Genomic DNA, 22,735 nt, shown 5'->3' on the forward strand with positions numbered 1-22,735 from the left:
GAGCTGCAATTGTTTTACAGATGGCAAGGCGGCCTCAGAAAACTTTGGGGAACTCAACAATCTGTGATGTTCTCTGTAATGTGCGTCCCCCCTTCGCCCACAGGGGCTGTTCTCCTAAGGTCACAGCAGGTTCTATCAGAAGACCACCAAGGTCCTCCCTGAGGGAAGTGAGCCGGGACCTCAAGGTACCCGGGCAAAGGATGAACGGAGCCTCAACAAGATGGTGGGTGGGTGGGGTCCCATGCGAAGTCTCCTATTGACAAGAATTACCCAAAGGCTTCTTGTGCAGAGCCCCTAGTCTTAACTTGGTCCACCTCACTCAGAAGCTGCAAAATGGACTGGGTGTCAGGACATGGAGTTCTCTTAAAACCAGGGCCTAGTTCTCACCAGGATGGACTTCATGGTGCTCTCTCCCCTTTCCTCCCGCTGACATCCCTTCCTTGCAATCCCTACTGGGCATCTTGTCCCTTCCTCTTTCCCCTGCTTAACCCAAAGATAAATCTCTCACAGGCAGAGGGAAGTCAAGGCGGTTAGATCTCTAGGCGCCAGAAAGGGCTGGGTTCAGACTTCCAACCACAGGTGCAAGCAATCCACGAGGACCCTCCCTGCTCCACAACGGCGTCTAGACTCCGGGGTCCGACCTGCCCGCTCCCCTTTCCCTGACCATTCTGTCCCTCCTGTCGTGTGCGTCAATATATTCTCTTTCCAACACTGAGTACGGGTCTGCCACGGTGCGCTCGGTGACAGGGCGTCTCTGGCTGGGGCATGATGACGCCGTGAAATCGGGTCTCCTACAGTTTGCTCAGTGATGTGACTCCAAGAAACCTGCCTTGCCCGGAGGCCCGCCCCGCTGTTTCTTCCTTCTTCTCCGCTTCCCTGCACCGTCCGAGCCCGTCTCCCCGTCTCCCCTCGTCTTCCTCCCCTCGCTCTGGGACACCCTGCACAGCTCCCCTCACTCGACGCGGCCTGAGACGCCGCACTCCCTCCCTTCGCCCCAGGCCCCTCTCTTCCGCTTCTACGCCTCGCTCCCGTGTGGTTTTTCCTGCCCTCTCCTTGCAGGCTTGGCCGCCGCCGGGCAGTAACCGAACCACCCGCAGCCCTCCCAAGCCCCGCGCGCAGTGGCCGCTCGGGTCTCGGGACTCCAACGGCTCAGCGCGCGCCCAGCCGCCCGTTGCCAGGGCAACCCACCCACATCCCTTTCTCCCGGCAAGCTCCGCGCGCCGAGCAGCCCGCGAGGCGGCGCGTCGGCCCACTCCCGGCATGCTTGGCGCGCGGGGCGGTGCTCTGAGGGGCGGGGCGAAGCTGGCAGCTCCCGGCGTACTCCGCGCGGCAGGGCGCGGCGGGACCAAAGGCGACCCCGGGCCAGGCGGTTCCGGAGCGCCTGTCCTGGCCGCACCTGCCCGAGGGGCAGAGTGAGGTCTGGTAAGATGCGGCCAAGGGGCGGCATGCGGCTCACGTCCAGGAGAAGGATTATCTGACGTCATTTTTGTCTCTGCAGTGACCTTTCTTGCTAATACATTGTTGTTCAGTCGCTAAGGCGTGTGCAGCTCTTTTCGACACCGTGGACTGGAGCAGGCCAGGCCTCCCTGTCCATCACCAACTCCCGGAGTTTCTCTAACTCATGTCCCTCAAGTCGGCGATGCCATCCAACCATCTCATCCTTTAGTCCCCTCCTCCCGCCTTCAATCCCTCCCAGCATCAGAGTCTTTTCCAATGAGTCAGCTCTTCTCATCAGGTGGCCAAAGTGTTGGAGCTTCAGCTTCCGCATCAGTCCTTACAATGAATATTCAGGACTGATTTCCTTTCGGATGGACTGGTTTGATTTCTTGCAGTTCAAGGGACTCGAGTCTTCTCCAACACCACAGTTCAAAAGCATCAATTCTTCGGCACTCAGCTTTCTTTATAGTCCAACTGTCATATCCATACATGACTACTGGAAAAACCGTAGCTTTGACTAGACGGATCTTTGTTGGCAAAGTGATGTCTCTGCTTTATTAAAGAGAATACGGTACAAATACTTGCACATCCCCGACGTGGGTCAGGCTTAAGTGAAGCTCTCAGGGCGCTTCCACGCTCAGGAATCTGGTGTTTGCCATTTGATTCCTGTTTATAATGGAAGGAGGTCAGAACAGCCACCCCCAAACATGCTGCTCTGGCATGTTGACTATTTTGAGTCAGATACTTGAAAAACAGCAAATGCAAGAAAAACACTGACTTTTCTTTCATGTTCTTAAAACCAGGAGATGAAATTGCTATGTGAAAAAAGTTCACGTCTTTTGCCCAGTTTTGTCTATCTTACAGATAGATTCTCAGGCCGGTTTTACTGGAGATTTACATTTTTAGGAGTACACTTGGGGGCTTTTCTTGCATGTCCTCTCCCGTGGCCTCTTCCTGTCGTTTGTGGAGATGGTGAAAGACAGGGTAGCCTGGCATGCCGCGGTCCACGAGGTCGCAAAGAGTCGGACACGACTGAGTGGCTGAACAACTTCTTCCTCCGCGGCTGAAGCCCAGCAGGGCCTCCAGAGCACACTGCACGGTGTTCAGTCATCACGGAGCCTTCGCCCTGCTCTGTAGTCAGGGGTCCTTACGGCTGACAGTGAGTCCAAACAGACGGGCAGGGAATGGCCCCTAAGCGTCCGAAGCAGCACAGATGAACACACCACGCTTTCAAGTTTCCCTTGCATACATTTCTGTTTTCTTTTTTTTGGCTGCACCTTGGGCATATGGGAATCTTAGTTTTGGACCAGAGACCAAACTTGTGTCCCCTGCAGGGGAAGTTCAGAGTCTTAGCCATCGGACCAGCTAATGTGGGAAATGCCCACATTTCTCTCTTCAGTGGAGTGACTTATTTTCTTATATGTGGGGTGGGGTAGGGCAGGGTGGGGGGGCGGGGAGGCTGTCTTCCAGGGCTCCCCACATGAGAAAGAAAGAAAGAAAAGGAGAAAGAGGAAATTCCTTCTGGTCCTGTGCTGTGTGCACAGGATAAGAGTCTCGTTGGAGGCAGGCTGAGTCTGGAAGTTGGTGAAGCCGCCAGACCATGGCAGGGAAGGGGATGGGGGCGGTCCAGTGGTAAAGACTCTGCTTTCCAGTTCCTGCAGGTTCGACCCCTGGTCTGGGAGCTAAGGTCCCACATGCCTCTGGGTCAAAAGACTAAAACCTAAGACACAAGCAATATTGTAACAAATTCAATAAAGACTTTAAAAATGGTCTGTATCAATAAAACCTTAAAACAAAAAAAAAGAAAATCCAGCGACCAGCTGCTCGCAGGGGCAGAGGCCAGGGGGTGCAGTATCCTGGCTGGCGGCCCAGCCAGTCATGGGGGAGTAGGCTTTGGGAGAAGCATGCATCGGACCCAAGTGGCGAGCAGGCAGGAGGGAGGCACAGGGATGGATCTTGACCTCTTTCTAGTCCTTACTTGCCCCCCTGCCATGCAATCTACATTTTCACCAGGAAGAATGGCCTGTGGAGCTGGCACCACGGGGTAAGCAGAACCAGGTGGGCTCCGTGGAGGGGGTACCCGGGGGCCAGACCCTGCACTGAGCCTCTGCTGCACTCTCTCTGCTCCCCTCTCCCCCAAGGGAGCACCTGAACCCCGAATTCCTGGAGGTGAACCCGCGGGGAAGGTGCCTGCCTTCAGGGATGGGGACTTCCTGTTGGCTGAGAGGTAAGGCGCCCTGCGTCTGGGGCTCATCGTTGCCTGGAGGCAGACATAAGGCTAGGAAATCTTTCCAGCAGTCCCTTCCTCTTTTGAGCCAGTCCAGCTCAGAGGGCAGGGACCTGGACCAGGGGGCTGCTCTGGGGCTAAAGGTGGGAGCTTCAGAGCGGAGGGCATGCTGGCCACCCCCTAGGCCTGCACAGCCTGGAGGCAGCTAGGAAAGACTGAGGCCCCGGGGAGCCCCTCCCCAGATGCCCCAGCACGGCCTTTCAGAGCCACAGGGGCTGGGCAGCCTTGGGGCTTCACTGCGCTCTGAATGCCAGTCCCCTGGCCGCACTCTTTGCCCACTGGCAGGTCCTGAGCCTTGGGCCCCAGCTTCTCTTCTGTAAGACAGGGGAGTAAGGTAACCACCTCCCAGGGCCTGTCGAAGGATGAAGACTGAGCACCAGGTGCCTAAAGCCCACAGGCGCTCAGGAATGGGGGGCTCTCCTGGGGGTCCGGTGGCTAAGACTCCCCACTTCCACTGTAGGGGGCTGGAGTTTGATCCCCCAGTCAAGTAACTAAGCTCCCACAGGCTACCCCCCGATGTGGCCAAAAAAAAAAAAAAAAGAGTTGAGGTCCCCCTGAACCCCTCCCCCAGACCCTGAACAGCAGGCATAACTCGCCCAGGAAAGGAATAAGGCGTGCGTGGCTGGTCTGCCTCACCCGCCTGAGAAGGGCCCCTGACCCAGAGAGCTGGGCCCTGAGGCAGAGAACAGGCTGGAGTCGTGGCAGGGCGTGCTAAGCATCCTAAGTCACTTCAGTCTGGTCCCACTCTTTTCGACCCCATGGAGTATAGCTCCTCTGTCCATGGGATTCTCCAGGCAAGAATACTGGAGTGGGTTGCCATGCCCTCTTCCAGAGGATCTTCCCGACCCAGGGATTGAACTCGAGTCTCCTACACTTCAGGCAGATTCTTGACTGGCTGAGCCGCGGGGGAAGCCATCATGGCAGGGAGATCTCTGACGCCCCTTGCCCGCAGTGTGGCCGTCCTTTTATACCCGAGCCTCAAATACCAGATGGAGGCACGCCGGTACCTGCCCAAACTGCAGGCCCGCGCCCTTGTGGATGAGTGCTGGCCCGGCAGTACACGGCCATCCAGCAGCCCGCCACCAACAGCGACCTGCGCAAGGGGAGCCTCCGTGCCGCAGCCTGCAGGCTTGGGCAGGAGCTGTTTTTTTGGGGGGCTCTACAATCACTGTAGCTGGTGACTGCAACCCTGAAAGTGGCTCTTCCAAGGAGACGCTAGCTCCTCGGAAGAAAAGTTACCTAGACAGCATCTTAATAAGGAGAGACGTTACTTTGCCAACAAAGGTCTGTCTAGTCAAAGCTATGGTTTTTCCAGTGGTCATGGATTGATGTGAGAGTTGGACTATAAAGAAAGCTGAGCGCCAAATAATTGGTGCTTTTGAACTGTGGGGTTGGAGAAGACTCTTGAGAGTCCCTTGGACTGCAAGGAGATCCAACCAGTCAGTCCATCCTGAAGGCAATCAGTCCTGAATATTCACTGGAAGGACGGATGCTGAAGCTGAAACTCCAGTACTTTGGCCACCTCATGCGAAGAGCTGACTCATTGGAAAAGACCCTGATGCTGGGAAAGATTGAAGGCGGGAGGAGAAGGGGACAACAGAGGATGAGATGGCTGGATGGCATCACCGACTCGATGGATGTGAGTCTGAGTGAACTCCGGGAGTTGGTGATGGACAGGGAGGCCTGGCATGCTGCGATTCATGGGGTCGCAAAGAGTCGGACACGACTGAGAGACGGAACTGAACTGAGGACCCCCAGGGGGGTCCTGTCTTCTTCCCCAGGCAGACATCACTAATTTATGACGTTTCATTATGTCCTTTCCACACGGAGCAGCAACCTCACTATTATATGCCCTTTGGATCTTATCTTGGTGTATTATTATTCTGTCTTATTGGCAGTTTCAGACAGCTCCACAGTGTGGGTTAAACCCTCTCCACCCAGTCACCAGTCTCAGAAATACCAATGCGTTCATTTAAGAGTACTGCCAGCATCTTTCTGGCCTTTCAGTATCCAACTTGCCAGAGATGGAGTGAAATGCATAGCTTTTCTCAGAGCCTGAATGAAACCTTGGAATCCTGAACACAAAGCCCCAGAGGGCCTCTCTGATAAGTGGCTGCCAAGGGAGGGGTGGAAAAGAGCTGGGAGGCTTCCAGGGCCCCGAGAGAAGCCGCCTCCCCTCTTCCTGGCCCAGTGTCTCCTGCCCCTCTTCTCCTGGCAGCCCGTGGATGCTGTGCAGGTGGAGCAGCTGCTGGGGAAGCTGACGCCTGCTCTGGGACACCTCGATCAGGAGCTCCTGGCAGCCAGGCCCTTCCTGGCCCCTGGGCAGGTCTCCCTGGAGGATCTGATGGCATTCATGGAGCTGATGCAGGTGAGGTTCTCCTGCCCACTTGCCCCGGGGGTGCTATGGGCGCAGGCTGAGCCCAAGCCCCAGCTGCCCTGTTTCCCCAGCCCGCTGCCATCGGCTGCGACCTCTTCCGAGACTGGCCCCGGCTTGCCGCGTGGCGGGCCCGTGTGGAGGCTGCCCTGGGTCCCGAGCTCGTCCAGGAGGCCCACAGTCGTGTGCTTCAGCCTCAGGAGACCCAGGGGGACCCCCAGGTGGCCCAGAAGCTGGCGCAGCAGGTGAAGGAGCAGCTCCGCTGAGGGCCGGCCATGCCCCTGTGGTTTGCGGGCTGCAGTAAGCGTGCTGTGTGCCCGTCACTAGTCTCCAGCCTTGCTCTGCTCTAGTCAGTGGGCTCTCCCGGTTTCTAAACGGTCTGGGAATCTCCCCAAGTCAAGCAGCTCAGAGACAGCAGCACTCAGGCCCCCCGCGTGACCCTCCTCTGCCTCCAGGTGCTGGGTCCAGGTGCCTGGCTCTCGGGCGCGGCTGGTCCCAATCCAGGCTGGAAGCTTCTGAGCTCCTCTGTGACCCCTTGAGTCCCCGCTGGTGTCACCCAGTGCCCTGACAACCCACCAGCTTTTGGTTTCTTTCTCTGCACCCATTTCTAGCCACAGTTCAGGCTAGACACCCCGCACCCCCCCCCACCACTTCTGGAACCTATAATGCCCCTTTGGTCACTTTCTGCCGTAAAGGCCTGGCCCCAGGAGTTCCTACACGGAAGCCCCTCTCAGACACGGGCCAGGGGCACACACATGCGTGCCCCCAGGGAAGGGAAGGGCAAGTTCACAGCCACCCCGTGGCTGTGGGTCTGTTGCCGAGTGTCCTCACAATCCTTCCCGCGGTGAGCATTCCAGGCTTCTGGGCCTCATGGCAACACCAAGAGAACAATGAGCTCCGGAATGCAGGGCGCCGGGCCCGGGTGGGCGGGCACGGGGCCAGGGCACAGGCTGCAGTGGGCTGCGTGCGGCTGGGCGTCTGCCAGCCGCGGTGGGGCCCAGCATGGGCCTGGAGCTCTACCTGGACCTGCTGTCCGCGTCCTGCCGCGCCGTCTACATCTTCGCCAGGAAGAACAGCATCCCGTTCGACTTCCAGTTTGTGGATCTGCTGAAAGGTGGGCACCTGCGGCTGCCCGGGTGGGCTGGGTGCTAGGGCAGACAGGATGCTAGGTCAGGGGTTCACAGAAGTGGAGGCCGAGGAGACCCGCCCCGCACGCACCCACGCCATGCCCCACCCAAGTGCACAGAGGGAAGAAAAGCTTCCTGGTGGGGGCAGCTGTCCGCTCTGTGTCTGCCCCGCCCGCCTTTGCCGTTCCCCCGCAGAGTCTTCCTCACTGTGATGAACGGGGGCGGGGGGGGGGCGCAGTGGGAGCAAGAGGGGTCCCCGGGCTCTCGCCCAGCGCACCCGCCTTCTCCGCTGCCGCTGAGCAACTGCCGATCAGGGCGGCCGAGGTCACAGGAGCACGAGTACTTATTCCTCACCCACCGGCGTCCGCACCTGTTCCCTACCCCCCCACCCCCGCCCCGCCCCACCCTGACCCCCGCCAAGTGTTCAGACCTGCCCAGGGCGACTCCCCGGGGCCCGGGTGAGGGTCATGGCCCGGGTCTCCATCACCGCCCCGACCTCAGAGGGGGCTGCAGAATCTCCGCTTGCAGAGCCTGGAGGGGGCGGGAGGCCTGGAGCTGGGATCCAGGCCCCCAGGGCTTCTGTGGACTCACAGGCTGTGGCTTTGGGCCCAGAGCTGAGGGTGAGGGCTGGAGGCCTCCAGCTTCCTGGAGCCAAAGGGCCGCCCTGGCCGCAGGGCCTGGGAGGGCGGCAGCGCGCTGGCCTGGCCCCTGTTAGGCTCCCTGGCTTGCCTCCTCACCTGGGGGCGGCGTGCTTCTCCTCTGGGGCGCAGCGTCCCCTTCTTGGGAAGATGCACCAAGAGGCACTGTTTCTGTCTTGGGGGGCCCCGGTCTCTCGTCCCCGGGGTCTCAGCAGCCTCAGAGCCTCCTGCCCCGCTCAGGTCACCACCACAGCAGGGAGTACATCGAGATCAACCCCCTGAGGAAGCTGCCCAGCCTCAGAGACGGGAAGTTCATCTTGTCCGAAAGGTAACTGTCTTCCCGGCGCTCGCACCCTGAGTCTCTGCTCCTCCTGGGGGAGTTTCCCACCCGGCCCACCTGCGCTGCTGATTGCTGGCTTCCTTTTATGCGGGACAGTTCACACGCAGCGAGGTAGAGCAAGCACTAGAGAACCAGGGGCGTAAGGAACCCAGGACCCACCCCGGCTCCATCAGCGGTTCCCTTGGGCTCATTGTACATCACCTGGACCCCGCTCAGCTCCCCTGCCTCCCGGCCACCCCATCCTTCACCTGCAAACGTTTAGGAATGACCTCCCCAGGGACTTCCCCACGTGCTCCGCCCTGTCTGAGGCCACCCACCAGTTCCCCGCAGGGCCCTCGCTGCTGGGGGTGGGCTTGACTGCCTTTCCCGAGGCCTCTGGGCTCAGCCCCCTCCAGGAGGGAAGCTGGGGGCCTCCGGGCGGTGCCGGGTGGCCGTCGAGCAAGGGCGGGCCAGCCTGGGGAGCGCCCTGACCGCCCTCTCCGCAGCGTGGCCATCCTTTTCTACCTGTGCCGCAAGTACAGCACCCCCTCGCACTGGTACCCGCCGGACCTGCACATGCGCGCCCGTGTGGACGAGTTCATGGCCTGGCAGCACACGGCCATTCAGCTGCCCATGAACAAGATACTCTGGTTGAAGGTGAGGGGGCCACAACCGGGGCTCAGGCAAGCATCCCCCCCCACCCCGCTCTGAGCCTCATTTCCGCAGCGCCCTCTCCTGCCCACCTTACAGAGCTGTGGGGGGGTATGACACGGACCACTGGGTAAGAAAGAGCCTTATAGGGACAAGGGGAAGGGCACCCGGGAGGGGCTGATGTCACTCAAGCCAGGATAGGATTCAAGACATTTCATTCTGAACTGGAGGGATCAGAGCTGGGAATTCCCCTGCGGTCCAGTGGTTAGGACTCGGTGCTGTCACTGGCGGGGCCCGGGTTCAGACCCTGGTTGGGGAACTAAGATCCTGCAAGCCTCGAGCTGTGCAGTGGGAGGAAAAAAAAAAAAAGTGAAAGGGCCCGTAAAGACCGTCATATTTGAAGATGACAAATAAGCAGTCCACGTGCCCCTACTTCTTACGCTACACCTGTGGCAGACATGACCTATCAGTCACAGGACTCTTTCCTGCTGGGACCTCGAGTCCTTCCTTTTAGTTTTTTAATCTTTTATTAATTAACCTTTTGGAGCTGTGCTGGGTCTTAGCTGGAGCACGCAAGGTCTTCGATCTCTGTGGCAGCGTGGGGATATTTAGTCGTGGCACACGAACTCTTAGACGCAGCATGTGGGATCTAGTTCCCTGACCCGAGATCGAACCTGGGCCCTCTCTTCATTGGGAGCTCAGCGTCTTAGCCGCTGGACCAGGGAAGTCCCTCACATCCTTCTGAACAAGGGCCCTAGGCGACTTCTACCCACTGGAACTGCCAACGGAGGCGATACCACTTTACGTCCTTGGTACTGTCCACCACCTCTCTCAGCAGGCAAGGGTCAGACGGGGCCTCCAGAGGCCTGGAGGGTCAGACGGGGCCTCCTCTCCCTCCCCTCCCCAACCCCGGGCAGCTGCTGATCCCGATGATCACGGGTGACGAGGTCCCAGCTGAGAAGACGGAGCAGATGCTGGCGGAGGTGAAGAGCAACCTGAAGCTCTTCGAGGAAAAGTTTCTGCAAGACAAGATGTTCATCACTGGGGACAACATCTCCCTGGCCGACCTGGTAGCCCTGGTGGAGATGATGCAGGTTTGCAGCGGGGGCAGGTGGACAGAGCAGACGAGGGACTCCCCTGCAACCATAACTTGCAGAGAGGCTGGAGAAGGGGGAGCCACGCCTGGGTGCCTGGCCTTGACCCGGGGCGAACCACAGGAAGCCCACGTGTTGAGCCAGGGAGGATGGTGGTCGTTAGTGCTTCAGGAAGAGTCCTACATGGGGATGGGAGCTGGAGGGTGAGCCTGCTCAGTCAGCCGGGATCCCAGGGGCCTCCTCCTCCCAAAGGACCCTCCAGGAAGAGTCCAGAGGCTTCCAAAGTGTCCTTCTGACCAAAGTGCCCCTCTTTTCCAGAGCTCCAGTCAGGGCAGTTGGACAGGGCCGCTCCCTGGCTTTGGGCCTAAGGGTCCATCTGCTCTGCAGCGGGGGGACACTTCTGGGTGGGGGACATTCACGCAGCTTCTGTGTGCCGGGGAGGGTGGGCTCTTCTGACCAAGCTGGTGTGCAGGATGGAGTTGAGACCCTGGCCAGTATGAACAGTGGCCACTTTGGTCCTTGGTCAGTGGCAGTACAGACCAGTACAGGGAGGAAAGAAAGTCCCAGTCTTCCTGTCCCACGTGGTGCAGTCCCCTACGCTTCAGCCCACACCCACCCCAGACATCGTGGGCTCATGTGTCTTAGGCTGCGGCTGGGTCTCTCATCGCAGTTCCTGTGCTTGATCACAGAGGGAGGTTCAACACAGGGAGAAATAACTGAATTCCTCCCGCCTCCGTCTGGGGGCAGGGGGTTTCCATGGAAGAAGGCAAGACCCCTGGGAGGTTTCACACTGGAGAAGTGGGAATCCCTGGGTCACGGGCCCCTCAGAGAGGGACTCAGGAGCCGTGGAGCAAGACCAGCGACAAGAGAGCCACTCAAGGTCCTCCACCCCCGCCTCCATCTGTTACATGACCTGTGAGCCCTGGCCAGGCCTCGGAGGTCAGCAGGCTCACTGGCCGCAGGGGCAAATAGGGAGAGCCTTGCGGCTGTAGGCGGGGCCCAGGTGGGGCTGGTCCACAGGCTGACCGTGCCTTCCTCTCCGTCTGTCCACAGCCCATGGCCAGCAACCACAACGTCTTCCTCAGCAGCGCCAAGCTGGCCGAGTGGCGCATGAGGGTGGAGCTGGCCATCGGCTCCAGCCTCTTCTGCGAGGCCCACGACCGGCTGGTGAAGTTGGCGGAGTGGGACTGCTCCACGCTGGACCCGATGGTCAAGGAGAGGATCGGCAATTTGCTGCAGAAGTTCAAGTAGAGGCGGCCCACCCTGCGGGCCTGGCCGGCTCAGCCCCCGGAACCGCTTTCCTCAAGGGAGACGCTGAAATTCACTGCTTCTTTGCCTAATAAAGAACTGAAACAACCCCCGTGGCTCCCGAGCCCAAGACGCGCCTGGGGCTGGGCGGCAGTCGCGAGTCCCCTCAGCTTCCAGAAAGAACTGGGGGATGAAAGGCTACACACGAGTAAACTGTCAGTGTGACAGCTGATGACTTTAGTGATCACCTTCACTAATGGATAGAATAACGAGATCGGGGATCCTGCCGGAAATGGCGGTTTGAGCCACATTCTGACATTATCGGGGAACTTCCCTGGTGGCCCCGTGGCTAAGACTCCATGCTCCCGACACAGGGAACCCAGGTTCCATCCCTGGCCCGGGACCTAGATCACACGTGCCACAACTAAGAGTTTGCTTGCCCAGACTAAAGACCCCTCATGCCACAATGAAGATCGGAGATCCCACTTGCTGCAACTAAGCAATAAATATTTACCTTGCTGCAGCCAAGTAAGTAATACAGTTTTAAAAAATAAACCCATCGGCCTGCCGGCTACACGCAGCACAGCACCCGCAACATGAGATGCATGATCTTCTAGAGAGTGCATGCAGTAGTCTTCAGGACAGACCCTGGGTGAGGTCATAAAATAAATCCCGAGAAATTTAAACTGACTGAAATCATATGATGTGTGTTTTCTGAACACCCTGGAATGCAATGAGAAGTCAATAACAGGAGGACAACTAGGAAATGAAATGCTTTTAAAAATGCATTTAAACAACCAATGAATCAAAGAAGAAATCACAAGGGAAATTAGAAAGTACCTTAAAGAATTAAGCACACAGCAGACCCAAACTTAGGGGAGGAAACAGGGCTGAGACGCCACTGAATAGCTGTGAACACATACGGGTCTCACCCGCTCCAGCACTCTTGCCTGGAGAATCCCATGGATGGAGGAGCCTGGTGGGCTGCAGTCCATGGGGTTGCTAAGAGTCAGACACGACTGAGCAACTTCACTTTCACTTTTCACTTTCATGCATTGGAGAAGGAAATGGCAACCCATTCCAGCGTTCTTGCCTGGAGAGTCCCAGGGACGGAGGGGCCTGGTGGGCTGCCATCTATGGGGTCGCACAGAGTCGGACACGACTGAAGCGACTTAGCAGCAGCAGCAGCATACAGATCTCAAATCAACAACCTAACTTACACCTGGAGGAAGTAGAAAAAGAAAGGCAAACTAAACCTATAGCCAACAGGAGAAAAGAAATAAAAAAGATTTGAGTGGAGACAGAGGATAGAAAAATGAGAGAAGATCAGCGAATCAAAAAAAAAAAAAAATGGATTTTTGAAAAGGCTGCCATTCTCCGCAAGACCCTGGATCAAACTTCACTCACAGCATGCAGGCTGTGCTTTTCTCAGTAGACAGGTGCTATTTTTTTGTTGTTCCTGGTAAGAATAATTAAGAACTACTCAGCAAACTGCACGTGTGCCACGTGGTCCTGTTAACTATAGTCACCACGCTCCATAACTTATTCATCTTGGGTACTCAAAGCTTTCTACTCTCTAACCAATGTGTTGCCAAACCCTGTCTCACCCCAGCCCCTGGTAACCACCGTTCTAACCCCTGCTTGTAAGAGTCCCACTTTTTAAGATTCCACACAAGTAAGATCAGGCAGTATTTGCCTTTTTGTGTCTGACCTTTCACTTAGCATAATAACCTCCAGGTCCATCCATGTTGTTGCAAATGACAAGATTTCCTTTCTTAAAGCTGAGTACAAGAGTCCTCGATACGTGTGTGTGCTCAGCCACGCAGTCACGCCCGACTCTGCGACCCCGTGGACTGCAGCCCACCAGACTCCTCTGTCCGTGGGGATTCTCCAGGCAGGAATCCTGAAGTGGGCTGCCATCTTCCTTCTCCATCTCAACACGCGTCCGTGAGTAATCTCCAGATTTTCTCCATCCACTCACCCCTTAACCGACAGTTAGGTTGTTACTCTAAGTGACAGTGAACATGTCGCAGTGAACATGGGGTTGGAGGTGTCTGTCTCTTGGAGATCCTGTTTTCATTTTCTTTGGATATATGCCCAGAATCAGGCTTGCTGGATCTTTCCCATCATTTTCAAAGATGGAGAAACAGAGGCCCAGAGGAGGAAGAAACACACTCAGAGAATGAGACGGAGGCACTGTGCTGGGGGCAGGAAGACCTGTGTCAAATTCCAGGGGTGCGCTGGGGCAAGGGAGTGAGTGCTGAGGCTTTGCCTCTTGGTCATATCAGGCCTGAGTGTTCATTGGAAGGACTGATGCTGAAGCTGAAACTCCAATACTTTGGCCACCTGATGTGAAGAACTGACTCCTTGGAAAAGACCCCGATGCTGAGAAAGATTGAAGGCAGGAGGAGAAGGGGATGACAGAGGTTGAGATGGTTGGATGGCATCACCGACTTGATGGACATGAGTTTGAGTAAGCTCCGGGAGTTGGTTGATGGACAGGGAGGCCTGGTGTGCTGCAGTCCATAGGGTCACAAAGAGTCGGACACGACTGAGCGCCTGAACTGAACTTGCCTCTTGATGGCGCCGGATGTCTGCAGCTTGGGGCCAAGATCGTGGATGCTGGAGTCGGACTTTCTGGACCCCCTTCGATGTCTTCATCCCTAAGGCAGGAACTTCTGACACACGCCGCAGCCGGCACGAGCCCTGAGGAGGTTCCGCTCTCTGACCGGCCCGCCTCCCCCAGGGGGACCTTCCGGAGCCCCCGCCCCGCAGACCCGCCGGGCGCCGGCGATTGGACCCGAGCGCGCGGCCCGAGCGCCTATGGGGAGCGGCGCGTGGGGGGCGGGCCGAGCGCGGCCCTGCGGTCGCGGCCCCGGGCCGCTGAGTCCCGTGTCCCCTGCGTGGCGAGGCCGGTCCGCCCCCGCCATGGGCCTGGAGCTCTACCTGGACCTGCTGTCCCAGCCCTGCCGCGCCGTCTACATCTTCGCCAAGAAGAACCGCATCCCCTTCGAGCTGCGCACCGTGGACCTGCGCAAAGGTGGACGCCCGGCCGGGGTTTGCGCGAGCGAGAGGTGGGCGTGGGGAGGGGAGGTCAAACGCTGCGCAGGGCAGCCCCTCCCGAGCCTCACCCGGCCTGCGGCGGCCACCAGGAAGAGCGGAGATTCGGGGATCCCCAGACCTGGCTGGGTCCCTGCAACGAACGAGAGGAGTGGAGGGCTCAGTTGAAGCAGAGTAGAAGAGCCGGGGCGGGGTTGGGGGCGCGCGGCGCATGAGGAATGGAGGAACCTGGCGAACAGGGGCTGCCGCTAGGCGCAGGGACAGGGGCTGGGTGAAGAGACAGGGGCGGGAGGAGAGGAACGGGGGCGCTTGGCGGGTGAGGCAGAGCGGGTCCCTCCACTGTGGCCCAGCTGCTCATGCTCTGGCCCCGCTGCCCTGGGGGCACCCCCGCCCCCGCCCCCCTTCTTTCCTCCTCCTGCTTTGCCTGAGCCTACCTTATCCTCTGTCTCACTCGTTCTTAGAAGGCGCAGCCGACGCTGGGGATGCGGAGAGCAGGAGGGGGACTGCGGGGGGGGGGTGGGGGGGAGGGCATTGATGAGCCCTGCACACTTTGTACTTTCTCTGGCAGATCCCCAGAGTCCCAAGGGCACAGCTGGCATGCCAGGGCAGCTGAGGGTAGGGAAGGCAGTGCTCCCGTGTTGCTAGTGCGGGGCGGGGGGTGGGGGGGGGGGGGGGGGGGGGGGGGCGTGTGGAGGGCGCACAGAACAAATCTGGCAACTCTGCAGGGCTGAGCCTTCCACCCAGCGCCCCCAGCTGGGTGAGGCTCGCCTGCCGTTCTGCCTTTGTGCCAGCTTGTCCCGAGGCCTGAATCGCCATCTCGTCCAGCCTCCTCAGGGGACGGGCCCCCTGGCTTGCCCAGCGGTCACCTCTGCAGAGTGTGGGGTAGGGGAGACGGAGTGGGCACAAAGAGGCGTCCCAGCCAGGCTGTCCCACAGAGGGTACTGCAGGAGGTGTGTTTCGCCAGGAGAGGAGGGGAGGGTCCTGGTGAAGGGAGAGTCTGAAGGGTGGGGGGAAAGGGAGGAGAGAGGCTGGAGAGGTGAGGCCGTGGGGGACAGCAGATGGCTTTGAGCAGCTTTGCCCGCTCCTGGGGTTCTGGGGAGCCCCTGAAAGCTGTTGAGCAGGGGCAGCAGTGATGACCCGTGCCCCCCAGAAGTTTCTCTCTGGCTGCATCTGAAGGGGCCAAAATCACTCACTCGAGCTCAAGCAGAGGCCAGGGTCCCAGGGGACTCTGGGCTGCACCTTTCCGGGGAGCTTCAGTGGGACCCTAAGAACAGGGCCAGCTTTGTTCCTGGTGCCCAGGGCGGAGTGAGCAAGGGGACGCACAGGGTCCAGGGGACGTTGGCTGCAAGTAAATGGACACCCCCTCATAGCTCAGTTGGTGAGAAATCCGCCTGCAATGCGGGAGAGCCCGGTTTGATTCCTGGGTCAGGAAGATCCCCTGGAGAAGGGATAGGCTACGCACTCCAGTATTCCTGGGCTTCCCTGGTGGCTCAGCTCGTAAAGAATCCGCCTGCAATGCGGGAGACCTGGGTTTGAACCCTGGGTTGGGAAGATCCCCTGAGAAGGGAAGGGCTACCCACTCCAGTATTCTGGCTACTGTGTAGTCCATGGGGTCACAAAGAGTCGGACACGATTGAGCAACTTTCACTTTTCAAGTGGACGCTAGGAAGAGGCCACTTGTCTGTGTTTGGGAACCTATCCTTAGGGTCCACAGGGAAAGTGGCATTGAGAGGGCCAGTCTCCCAGTCCCTGCAGCTGGGACACCCCCAGACCCCATGCGGGAGCCAGTGATGCTGGCGATGGTGAAAAGGCAGAGGGTGGGAGTCTGCGGGCTTGAGCAAGGACAGGCCCTGCCCTGGATGGAGCTCCTTAAGCTCTGTTTTAGGGGGGCTCCTAGTGGGGGAGGTTGTGCCCACAGGAACTTGGCAAGGGGTGTCGAGCTCTCTTTTGCACCAGCTGGCAGAACCTCCCACTTCTCCCACAGCAGCCCCCGCCAGCCTTTCCCGCACCAAGAGCGGCCAGGGGCTGGAGAAGGGCCATGAAATTGTGGTTGGGGCCTTTTGAGGGGGGTGGGTGCAACAGGTGGACACAGCCAGGCAGGGCGGGGCATTTTCCTCCCCACTATGCACCACGCTGGGCTCTCCGCAGGCCAGCACCTCAGTGATGCCTTTGCCCAGGTGAACCCCCTGCAGAAGGTGCCAGTCTTGAAGGACGGGGACTTCGTCTTAACCGAGAGGTAACTGGGGCCCCAAGGTTGCTGGCAGACCCCACTGGAACCGTCTCGTCCCTCCGAGGTGAAGGGCCCTCGGTCCAATATCCCGCAGAGGGTCAGGGCTGGACTCCTGGCTCCTGCCTGCCCACAGTTGCAGTTCACAGAGACGGTTGGGAAAGCAGGCACCTTACGAGTCATGTGGTGGTTGGTGAGGGGGGATTCCCGGGCAGGGGGGCAAGGCAGGGCAGGGCGGTTCATCTCCCAAAGGGCTGCCCCCTGGCCAAACTTGTACTGAAGTCTCCCGGCGGTCCCATCTCTGGGCTGCCCTTCCCTGGGAGGACCACCAGTCACATGGACATTTGCCGTCACAGCAGGGACCCTCGTCTTCCTCGGAACTCCCCTGCTGGGAACAAAAGGAGAAAAAAAAAAAAGTGAACTGTTTAGCTCGGTGCGGCAGCAGGATTCCCAGTAGGGAGCTTGGTCCGGGGGCAGATACAGAGGTTTTCCGCTCCTTTGGCTGGGGTGCCCAGCCCCCGGGGTACCCCGAGTTCCTGAAGGCCTTCCCAGTGGCCCCGAATTCCCACATTCACTGTCCTTCCGGATCAGCCCTGCCATCCCAACACCAAGGCAGCCCAGCTAACCCAGGGCAGGAGGGGGGCTGCAGGAGCCTTGTCTGTCCCTCTTGTCCAAGATCTCGCAGCTCCCACACCCTCCTGTGTTTCCGGCAGGATGCTTCAGGGAGGACAGAGGGGCGACAAACGATGAAGGGATGGCAGGAAAACCTTTCTGAAGCATCAGGCCTCCTGGGGGTCTGAATGTGGGATGATGAGAGTGGATGCAGGCTGGAAGGAACTGGAAGCAATTGAGCTTCTGCAATGCTTTGCTTTGGTGCTGACTCCTCCAGGAAGCTCTCTCTGGTCCTCCCGTCAGAAACTGTGCTCCGAACTTGTGGCAGGACTCACCGCGGAATTTAGCCCGGTGATAGGAGCTTGCCTGTTAGCCTCAGGGAGACTCTCAGCTCAGCCTCCAAAGCCTGTGTGCCCTGGGCAAGTCCCATCCTTGTTCTAAAGCCTGGCTTCCTGTTCTGGAAACGGAGAAAATAGCCTGGTGTGTGGTCAGGAATATTCAGGAAGGGACTCTGTATCAAGCCCCGGCTCAGTGGGCCCCCTGCCCGCCGCCCTCCAACACGTCCTCCCCTCACCCGCAGCGTGGCCATCCTGCTCTACCTGGCCCGCAAGTATAAGGTCCCCGACCACTGGTACCCTCAGGACCCGCAGGCCTGTGCCCGTGTGGACGAGTACCTGGCCTGGCAGCACACAGCCCTGCGGAGAAACTGCCTCCGAGCCCTGTGGCATAAGGTGAGGTGCTCTCCCCGGGGAGGGGGGCCGGTGAGGGCATCGCCCCACAAGGGCACGGCAACCTCACATTCTTCCTTTCAGTTTAAGTAGCTTCTGTTGACCTGGCTTTGACTTCCCAGTTCTTTCCTCTGTTTGCCCAAGCTGCCATTAAGCCCGCCTAGTACATTCTTTGTATTTGAAATAAGTGTTTTTTTTCAGTTCTAGAGATTCCATGTGGTTCTTTTTTAGAGTTTCCATTTCTCTGGTGAAATCCAACCTCTGCTCACCCGCTTGGTCTACCTTTTCTTCTAAATTCTTTAACGTATTGATTCTTATAATAGTTACTTTAAAGTTTTTGTTAGCTAATTTCAGCCCCTGGGTTTTCTGTGGGTTTGTTTCTATTGGTTGTCTTTTGCCATCTGGATTAGGGGTCACATTCTCCTCTTTTCCTCTTTTTCTTTTATATTTTGGCCACACCATGAAGCTCATGGGATCTCAGTTTCCTGACCAGGGATTGAACCTGGACCACATCAGTGACGTCGAATCCTAACCGCCAGGCCACCAGGGAACACCTACATTTTCCTCTTTCTTTACTTGTCTTATAATTTCTTATTTCTTCACACAGTAATTTCTTACTGTGTGCTACGTGTTATATAAAAGGAGAGTGGACACGGAGTGTACTATAAATGCCTGACGCGGGGCTTGCACTTTCTTCTATCAGGCATCCTCGGTGGGAGGTTCGTCTCTTCCAGCTAGTCAGGATTGGGGCTGGGATGTGGCTTCAGTTACAGTTCAGTTTATCTCTGGTTTCAGAAATGTCTTGAGGGTGGAATCAGGTTGCTCATTTTCCTCCAGCAAGGATTTGGAATCTAAGCTCCAACTACAAGCAAGAGATCGCTCTGCTTCTCAGCCCTGCCCCAAGTTCCCCACGTGGCTGCTTCATCAGAAAACTCCCAGACAGATGGCAGGCTTGCACCGCGACCTGCTTGGACCCCAGGGATGAACGTGGCTTACCTTGGGAGGGTTCATGCCCTCTGGAATTTAGCTCATTTTGTCCAGTGCTGCCCAAAAGTAAAGAGTGAGACACATATGTAGTTTAAAATTTTCCAGTAACCATAATTAAAAAGTAAAAAGAAACAGTTTAATATATTTTACTTAACCCAAAATACTCAGAGTATCAGTGGTATGATTTTGGCTAATAAACACGTGAAAATACGTTCAGTATTACTAATCCTTAGGAAAATGCAAATTAAAACTATAATGAGGGGACCTCCCTGAGGTCCAGTGTTTAGGACTTGGCCATCCAGTGCAGGGGGTGAGGGCAGGTTCGCTCTCTGGTTGGGGCGCTAAGATCCAGTATGGTTTGCGGCCAAAAAACCAAAACACAGAACAGAAGCAGTATTGTAATAAATTCAGTAAAGATTTTTTTTTAATGTCTATAATGAAATACCACTTCCTCCCTGTTGGGATGGCTGTTGCAGATAGATAGGTAGGTCAAGGATTGCTTGCTTGGTCGTGTCTGACTCTTTGTGACCCCGTGGACTGCAGCCCACCAGGCTCCTCCGTCCGTGGGATTTTCCAGGCTGGAGTGGGTTGCCATTCCCTCCTCCTTCCTGACTCAGGGTCGAACCTGTCTCTTCATTAGCAGGTGGCTTCTTTCACCCCTGCACCACGTGGGAAGCCCAGACAGACAGACAGATAAGCAAAATAACAAGTGTCAGGGAGGATAAGAAGAAATCGAAACTCCCGTGTGCTTTTGATGGGAATGGAAAGGGGAATCGCTTCTGTGGACAATGCATGGTGGTTCCTCAAGAAAATTAAAAATGCAATTGCCATATGACCCAGCAGTTCCACTTCTGGGCGGATACCCAGAATAACTGAAAGCGGGATCTCAAAGAGATGCTTGTACCCACGTTCACAACAGCGTCATTCACAGTAGCCAGAATGTGGCGGCAACACCAGTGTCCATCAGCAGTGACGCCTGAGTACCCCTCAGGGCTTCCACTCATGTTTTCTGCCAGGAGTTTTACTGTTTCCGGTCCTATGTTTAAGTCTTTAGTTCATTTTGAGTTTATCTCTATGGTCTTAGAGAATGCTCTGATTTCATTTGTCTTCATGTAGCTGCCCAGTCCTCTCTGCACCACGGATGGAAGAAACTGTCTTTTCGCCCTTGTATATTCCTGTGTCCTTGGTGCTGGATTAGTTGGCCAGAAGCGTGTGGGTTTATTTCTGGGCTCGCTGTCCCTTCCATTGATGTGTGTCTGTTTCCTGGTGTGTCTTTTACATTTCACGGCACATTTCATCTCAGACCAGTCCTACTTTAAGAGCTCGGGAACCTCTGTGGCTGGTGGTTTCCATATCAGACAGGCAGGTTTAGGCTTTACTCTTTTCTACTTTTTGCACTTTCTTTTATTTTTCCTTTTTCTTTTAAAGTTCTGTATTCTTTTATGACTTAAAAAAAACCACACAAGGTTATTTTCTTTCTAGCGTCATCATGGTGGGTTTTCCATGTTCTTCTCAGAGGTGCCCTCCTCCTTTCTGAAAGTATATCTTCAATTCTGGGTCACCAGTTTCATTGTTGTGTCTTCTATCATTTGTGATATATATAAGAAAAGAAACATTAGGGAACAAAAACCAACTGACCTCTTTGTTGCCCGTTCCCTTCCTGAAGTCCGCCCCCGCTGCCTGCCCCTTGCGATCTGGTTCAAGTCCTTTCAGTTCATGACCTTGTACATTATCGCGTTTATGTGTAGCCCCAAAACAGCGCTTCGCTTTGAGTGCTTACAGTTTTACATAAACGCTCTCAGGTCATTCTGCAGTTTGCATTTTCCCACGGTGGTGCAGGCGGATGTAATGCGTTTTTTTCTAACTACTCTATAGCGTTTCCTGACATGAATAAATCAGAATTACCCTCTGATGGTCCTTTATAGTTAAAGACCTTATAGTTATATTTAAGGACCGTTTACATCTAAAGTCTCAGGTGCTGCCCTGGAGGTCAGGTAGGAATGCCGGCCCCTAAACCCCCACTCTGCCTGCCTGCCCATCAGGTGATGCTCCCTGTTTTCCTGGGTGAGCTGGTCTCTCCTGAGACGCTGGCGGCCACACTGGCAGAGTTGGATGTGGCCCTGCAGGTGCTTGAGGGCAAGTTCCTCCAGGACAAAGCCTTTCTCACCGGGCCCCACGTCTCTCTGGCTGACCTGGTAGCCATCACGGAGCTGATGCATGTGAGTGGTGTGGGTGGTTGGGGGGAGGATGAGGCAGGGGGGTCCTGGGTGGCGCTGAAGTCGTGCTCACACCATGCCCCTGGCTGTGGGACCCTGTGGAGACACTTTCTGGAGTTCCATGGCCTCCAGACCAGATTGGTGTTGCGATATGTGGTCACCCATCCCGCCCCCTCTCTCCCTACAGCCCGTGGGTGCCGGCTGCCAAGTCTTCAAAGGCCGACCCAAGCTGGCCGCCTGGCGCCAGCGCGTGGAGGCAGCGGTGGGGGAGGCCCTCTTCCAGGAGGCCCATGAGGTCATCCTGAAGGCCAAGGACTCTCAGCCTGCAGACCCCACCTTGAAGCAGAAGATGCTGCCCAAAGTGCTGGCCATGATCCAGTAACCCAGGGAGCTGCGCCTCTGCTCTGCCCTTGGCAGTTCACGGAGCAGCTTCATTTCTGCTGTCCCTTGGGAGGCAGACCTGGAGAGCAGGCGTGGCTTGCCTGCCTGAGTCCTCTGCTCCTGGGGCCAGGTTCCCACCCATCTGTCGCTGGGGCTGCAGAGCCACAAGGAGAATGGCACACCCAGACCTGGTCTCCTTTCATCTGCATTTTCTTTCCAGTCTGGGAAATAAACCTGGGCTCAGCCTGAGCCTTTGCTTCTAACTCTGAGGTGTGCTTTATTTGGCCTTCCCTCTGTCCTGGCCGCGGTTTTGGCCTCTCTTTGAGAGACAGCCGGCTGCGCAGGCCCGGTGGATTAGCTTTCCGCAGACCGGTTGTCCAGAGTGAAATTAACCAATGCCCTGCCCTCCACTGGTTCTTCGACGAGGACAGTAGAGGTCTCCAGGTGTGTTGGGTGCAGAGTCGCCAACACTCTCTTCGCAGGGCCAGTCATCCTTTCAGCACCAAGCATTGTGAATCACGAGTCCTGCACCGACCCTGAGAGGGTGGTGGGAGGAGACGTCAAACAGCAGCTCCCCCGGTCAGGACTCGGTCAAGTGGGGCCTGAATTGCCACACCTCGGAGCTGCAGAACCTGAACACGAACGGAATGCTCAGATTGCATTTTAGAAAAACATTCTGACTGGTGGTGGGGGTTGGACTGGAGCGTGGCCAGGGAGGAAGCAGGGAGATTGGATATCGAAGTAGTCCGGCCAAACATGAGTTATGGTGGAGGTCAGTCCCCTGGAGGGGGTGGAGAACATGGCCCCATCCAACCTGGAGAAAGTTCTCTCCTGATGGGATAAACCTTTCTTAAACTGGGAGCCAAGGGCCCAGGAAGGCCAAGCTATTCTCAAGGTTTTTTTGTTTTTTGTTTTTTTTTTCTTTCCCCCAGTTGGGCTTTCTCTGAATCTTGGGTTTGGGGAATAGGTTTGGGAATAGTTTTTTTTTTTTTTTTTTAAGTTATTTATTTGGCTGCCCTAGGTCTTAGTAGGTCTGCAATACAGGAGATGTGGGCTCAATCCCTGGGTCAGGAAGAGCCACCGGAGGAGGAAATGGCAACCCGCTCCAGTATTCTTATCAGGAAAATCCCATGGACAAAGGAGCCTCTCAGGCTACACAGTCCATGGGGGTCTCAAAAAGTCAGACCCGACCAGCACAGGCACTCACAAGTCTTAATTGCATCTCGCAAGATCTTCAGTTGTGGTATGTGGGAGCTAGTTCTGTGATCAGGAGTGCAACCTGGGTGCCCTGCCTTGAGAGCAAAGAGTCTTAGCCGCTGGACCACTGGGGAAGCCCCTGGAAGTAAAGT

The 22,735-nt window shown here is 56.8% G+C and overlaps 2 protein-coding genes across 9 annotated transcripts; both read left to right on the plus strand.

Moving 5' to 3' along the window:
- Positions 1 to 5,913: 5,913 nt before the first annotated feature.
- Positions 5,914 to 12,247, plus strand: LOC101111397 (glutathione S-transferase theta-4). 3 transcript variants are annotated; one of them, XM_027956835.3, is made up of 6 exons: positions 5,914 to 6,092; positions 6,173 to 7,212; positions 8,104 to 8,191; positions 8,689 to 8,839; positions 9,751 to 9,927; positions 10,981 to 12,247. In XM_027956835.3, the coding sequence occupies exons 2-6, from the start codon at positions 7,101 to 7,103 to the stop codon at positions 11,176 to 11,178; spliced, it is 726 nt and encodes a 241-aa protein (XP_027812636.1). In that variant the 5' UTR covers positions 5,914 to 6,092; positions 6,173 to 7,100; the 3' UTR covers positions 11,179 to 12,247. The 3 variants fall into 3 exon arrangements, with proteins under 3 accessions (XP_027812636.1, XP_027812637.1, XP_060256863.1); XM_027956836.3 differs by having other exon boundaries at positions 8,725 to 8,839; XM_060400880.1 differs by having other exon boundaries at positions 5,914 to 7,212.
- A 1,813-nt stretch (positions 12,248 to 14,060) lies between these two features.
- On the plus strand, positions 14,061 to 21,649 carry LOC101111664 (glutathione S-transferase theta-1). Of its 6 annotated transcripts, none has more exons than XM_027956840.2 (6): positions 14,061 to 14,215; positions 15,027 to 15,185; positions 16,384 to 16,471; positions 17,655 to 17,805; positions 20,832 to 21,008; positions 21,193 to 21,649. In XM_027956840.2, exons 5-6 carry the CDS (start codon positions 20,835 to 20,837, stop codon positions 21,385 to 21,387), a joined length of 369 nt encoding a protein of 122 aa, XP_027812641.1. In that variant the 5' UTR covers positions 14,061 to 14,215; positions 15,027 to 15,185; positions 16,384 to 16,471; positions 17,655 to 17,805; positions 20,832 to 20,834; the 3' UTR covers positions 21,388 to 21,649. The 6 variants fall into 6 exon arrangements, with proteins under 6 accessions (XP_027812641.1, XP_014957222.2, XP_027812638.1 ...); XM_060400882.1 differs by lacking the exon at positions 14,061 to 14,215 and adding an exon at positions 14,810 to 14,850; XM_015101736.4 differs by lacking the exon at positions 15,027 to 15,185 and having other exon boundaries at positions 14,061 to 14,249.
- The last annotated feature ends 1,086 nt before the right edge of the window (positions 21,650 to 22,735 follow it).

This window comes from Ovis aries, chromosome 17 (genome assembly GCF_016772045.2).
Source record: "Ovis aries strain OAR_USU_Benz2616 breed Rambouillet chromosome 17, ARS-UI_Ramb_v3.0, whole genome shotgun sequence".
Taxonomy (NCBI): Eukaryota; Metazoa; Chordata; class Mammalia; order Artiodactyla; family Bovidae; genus Ovis; species Ovis aries.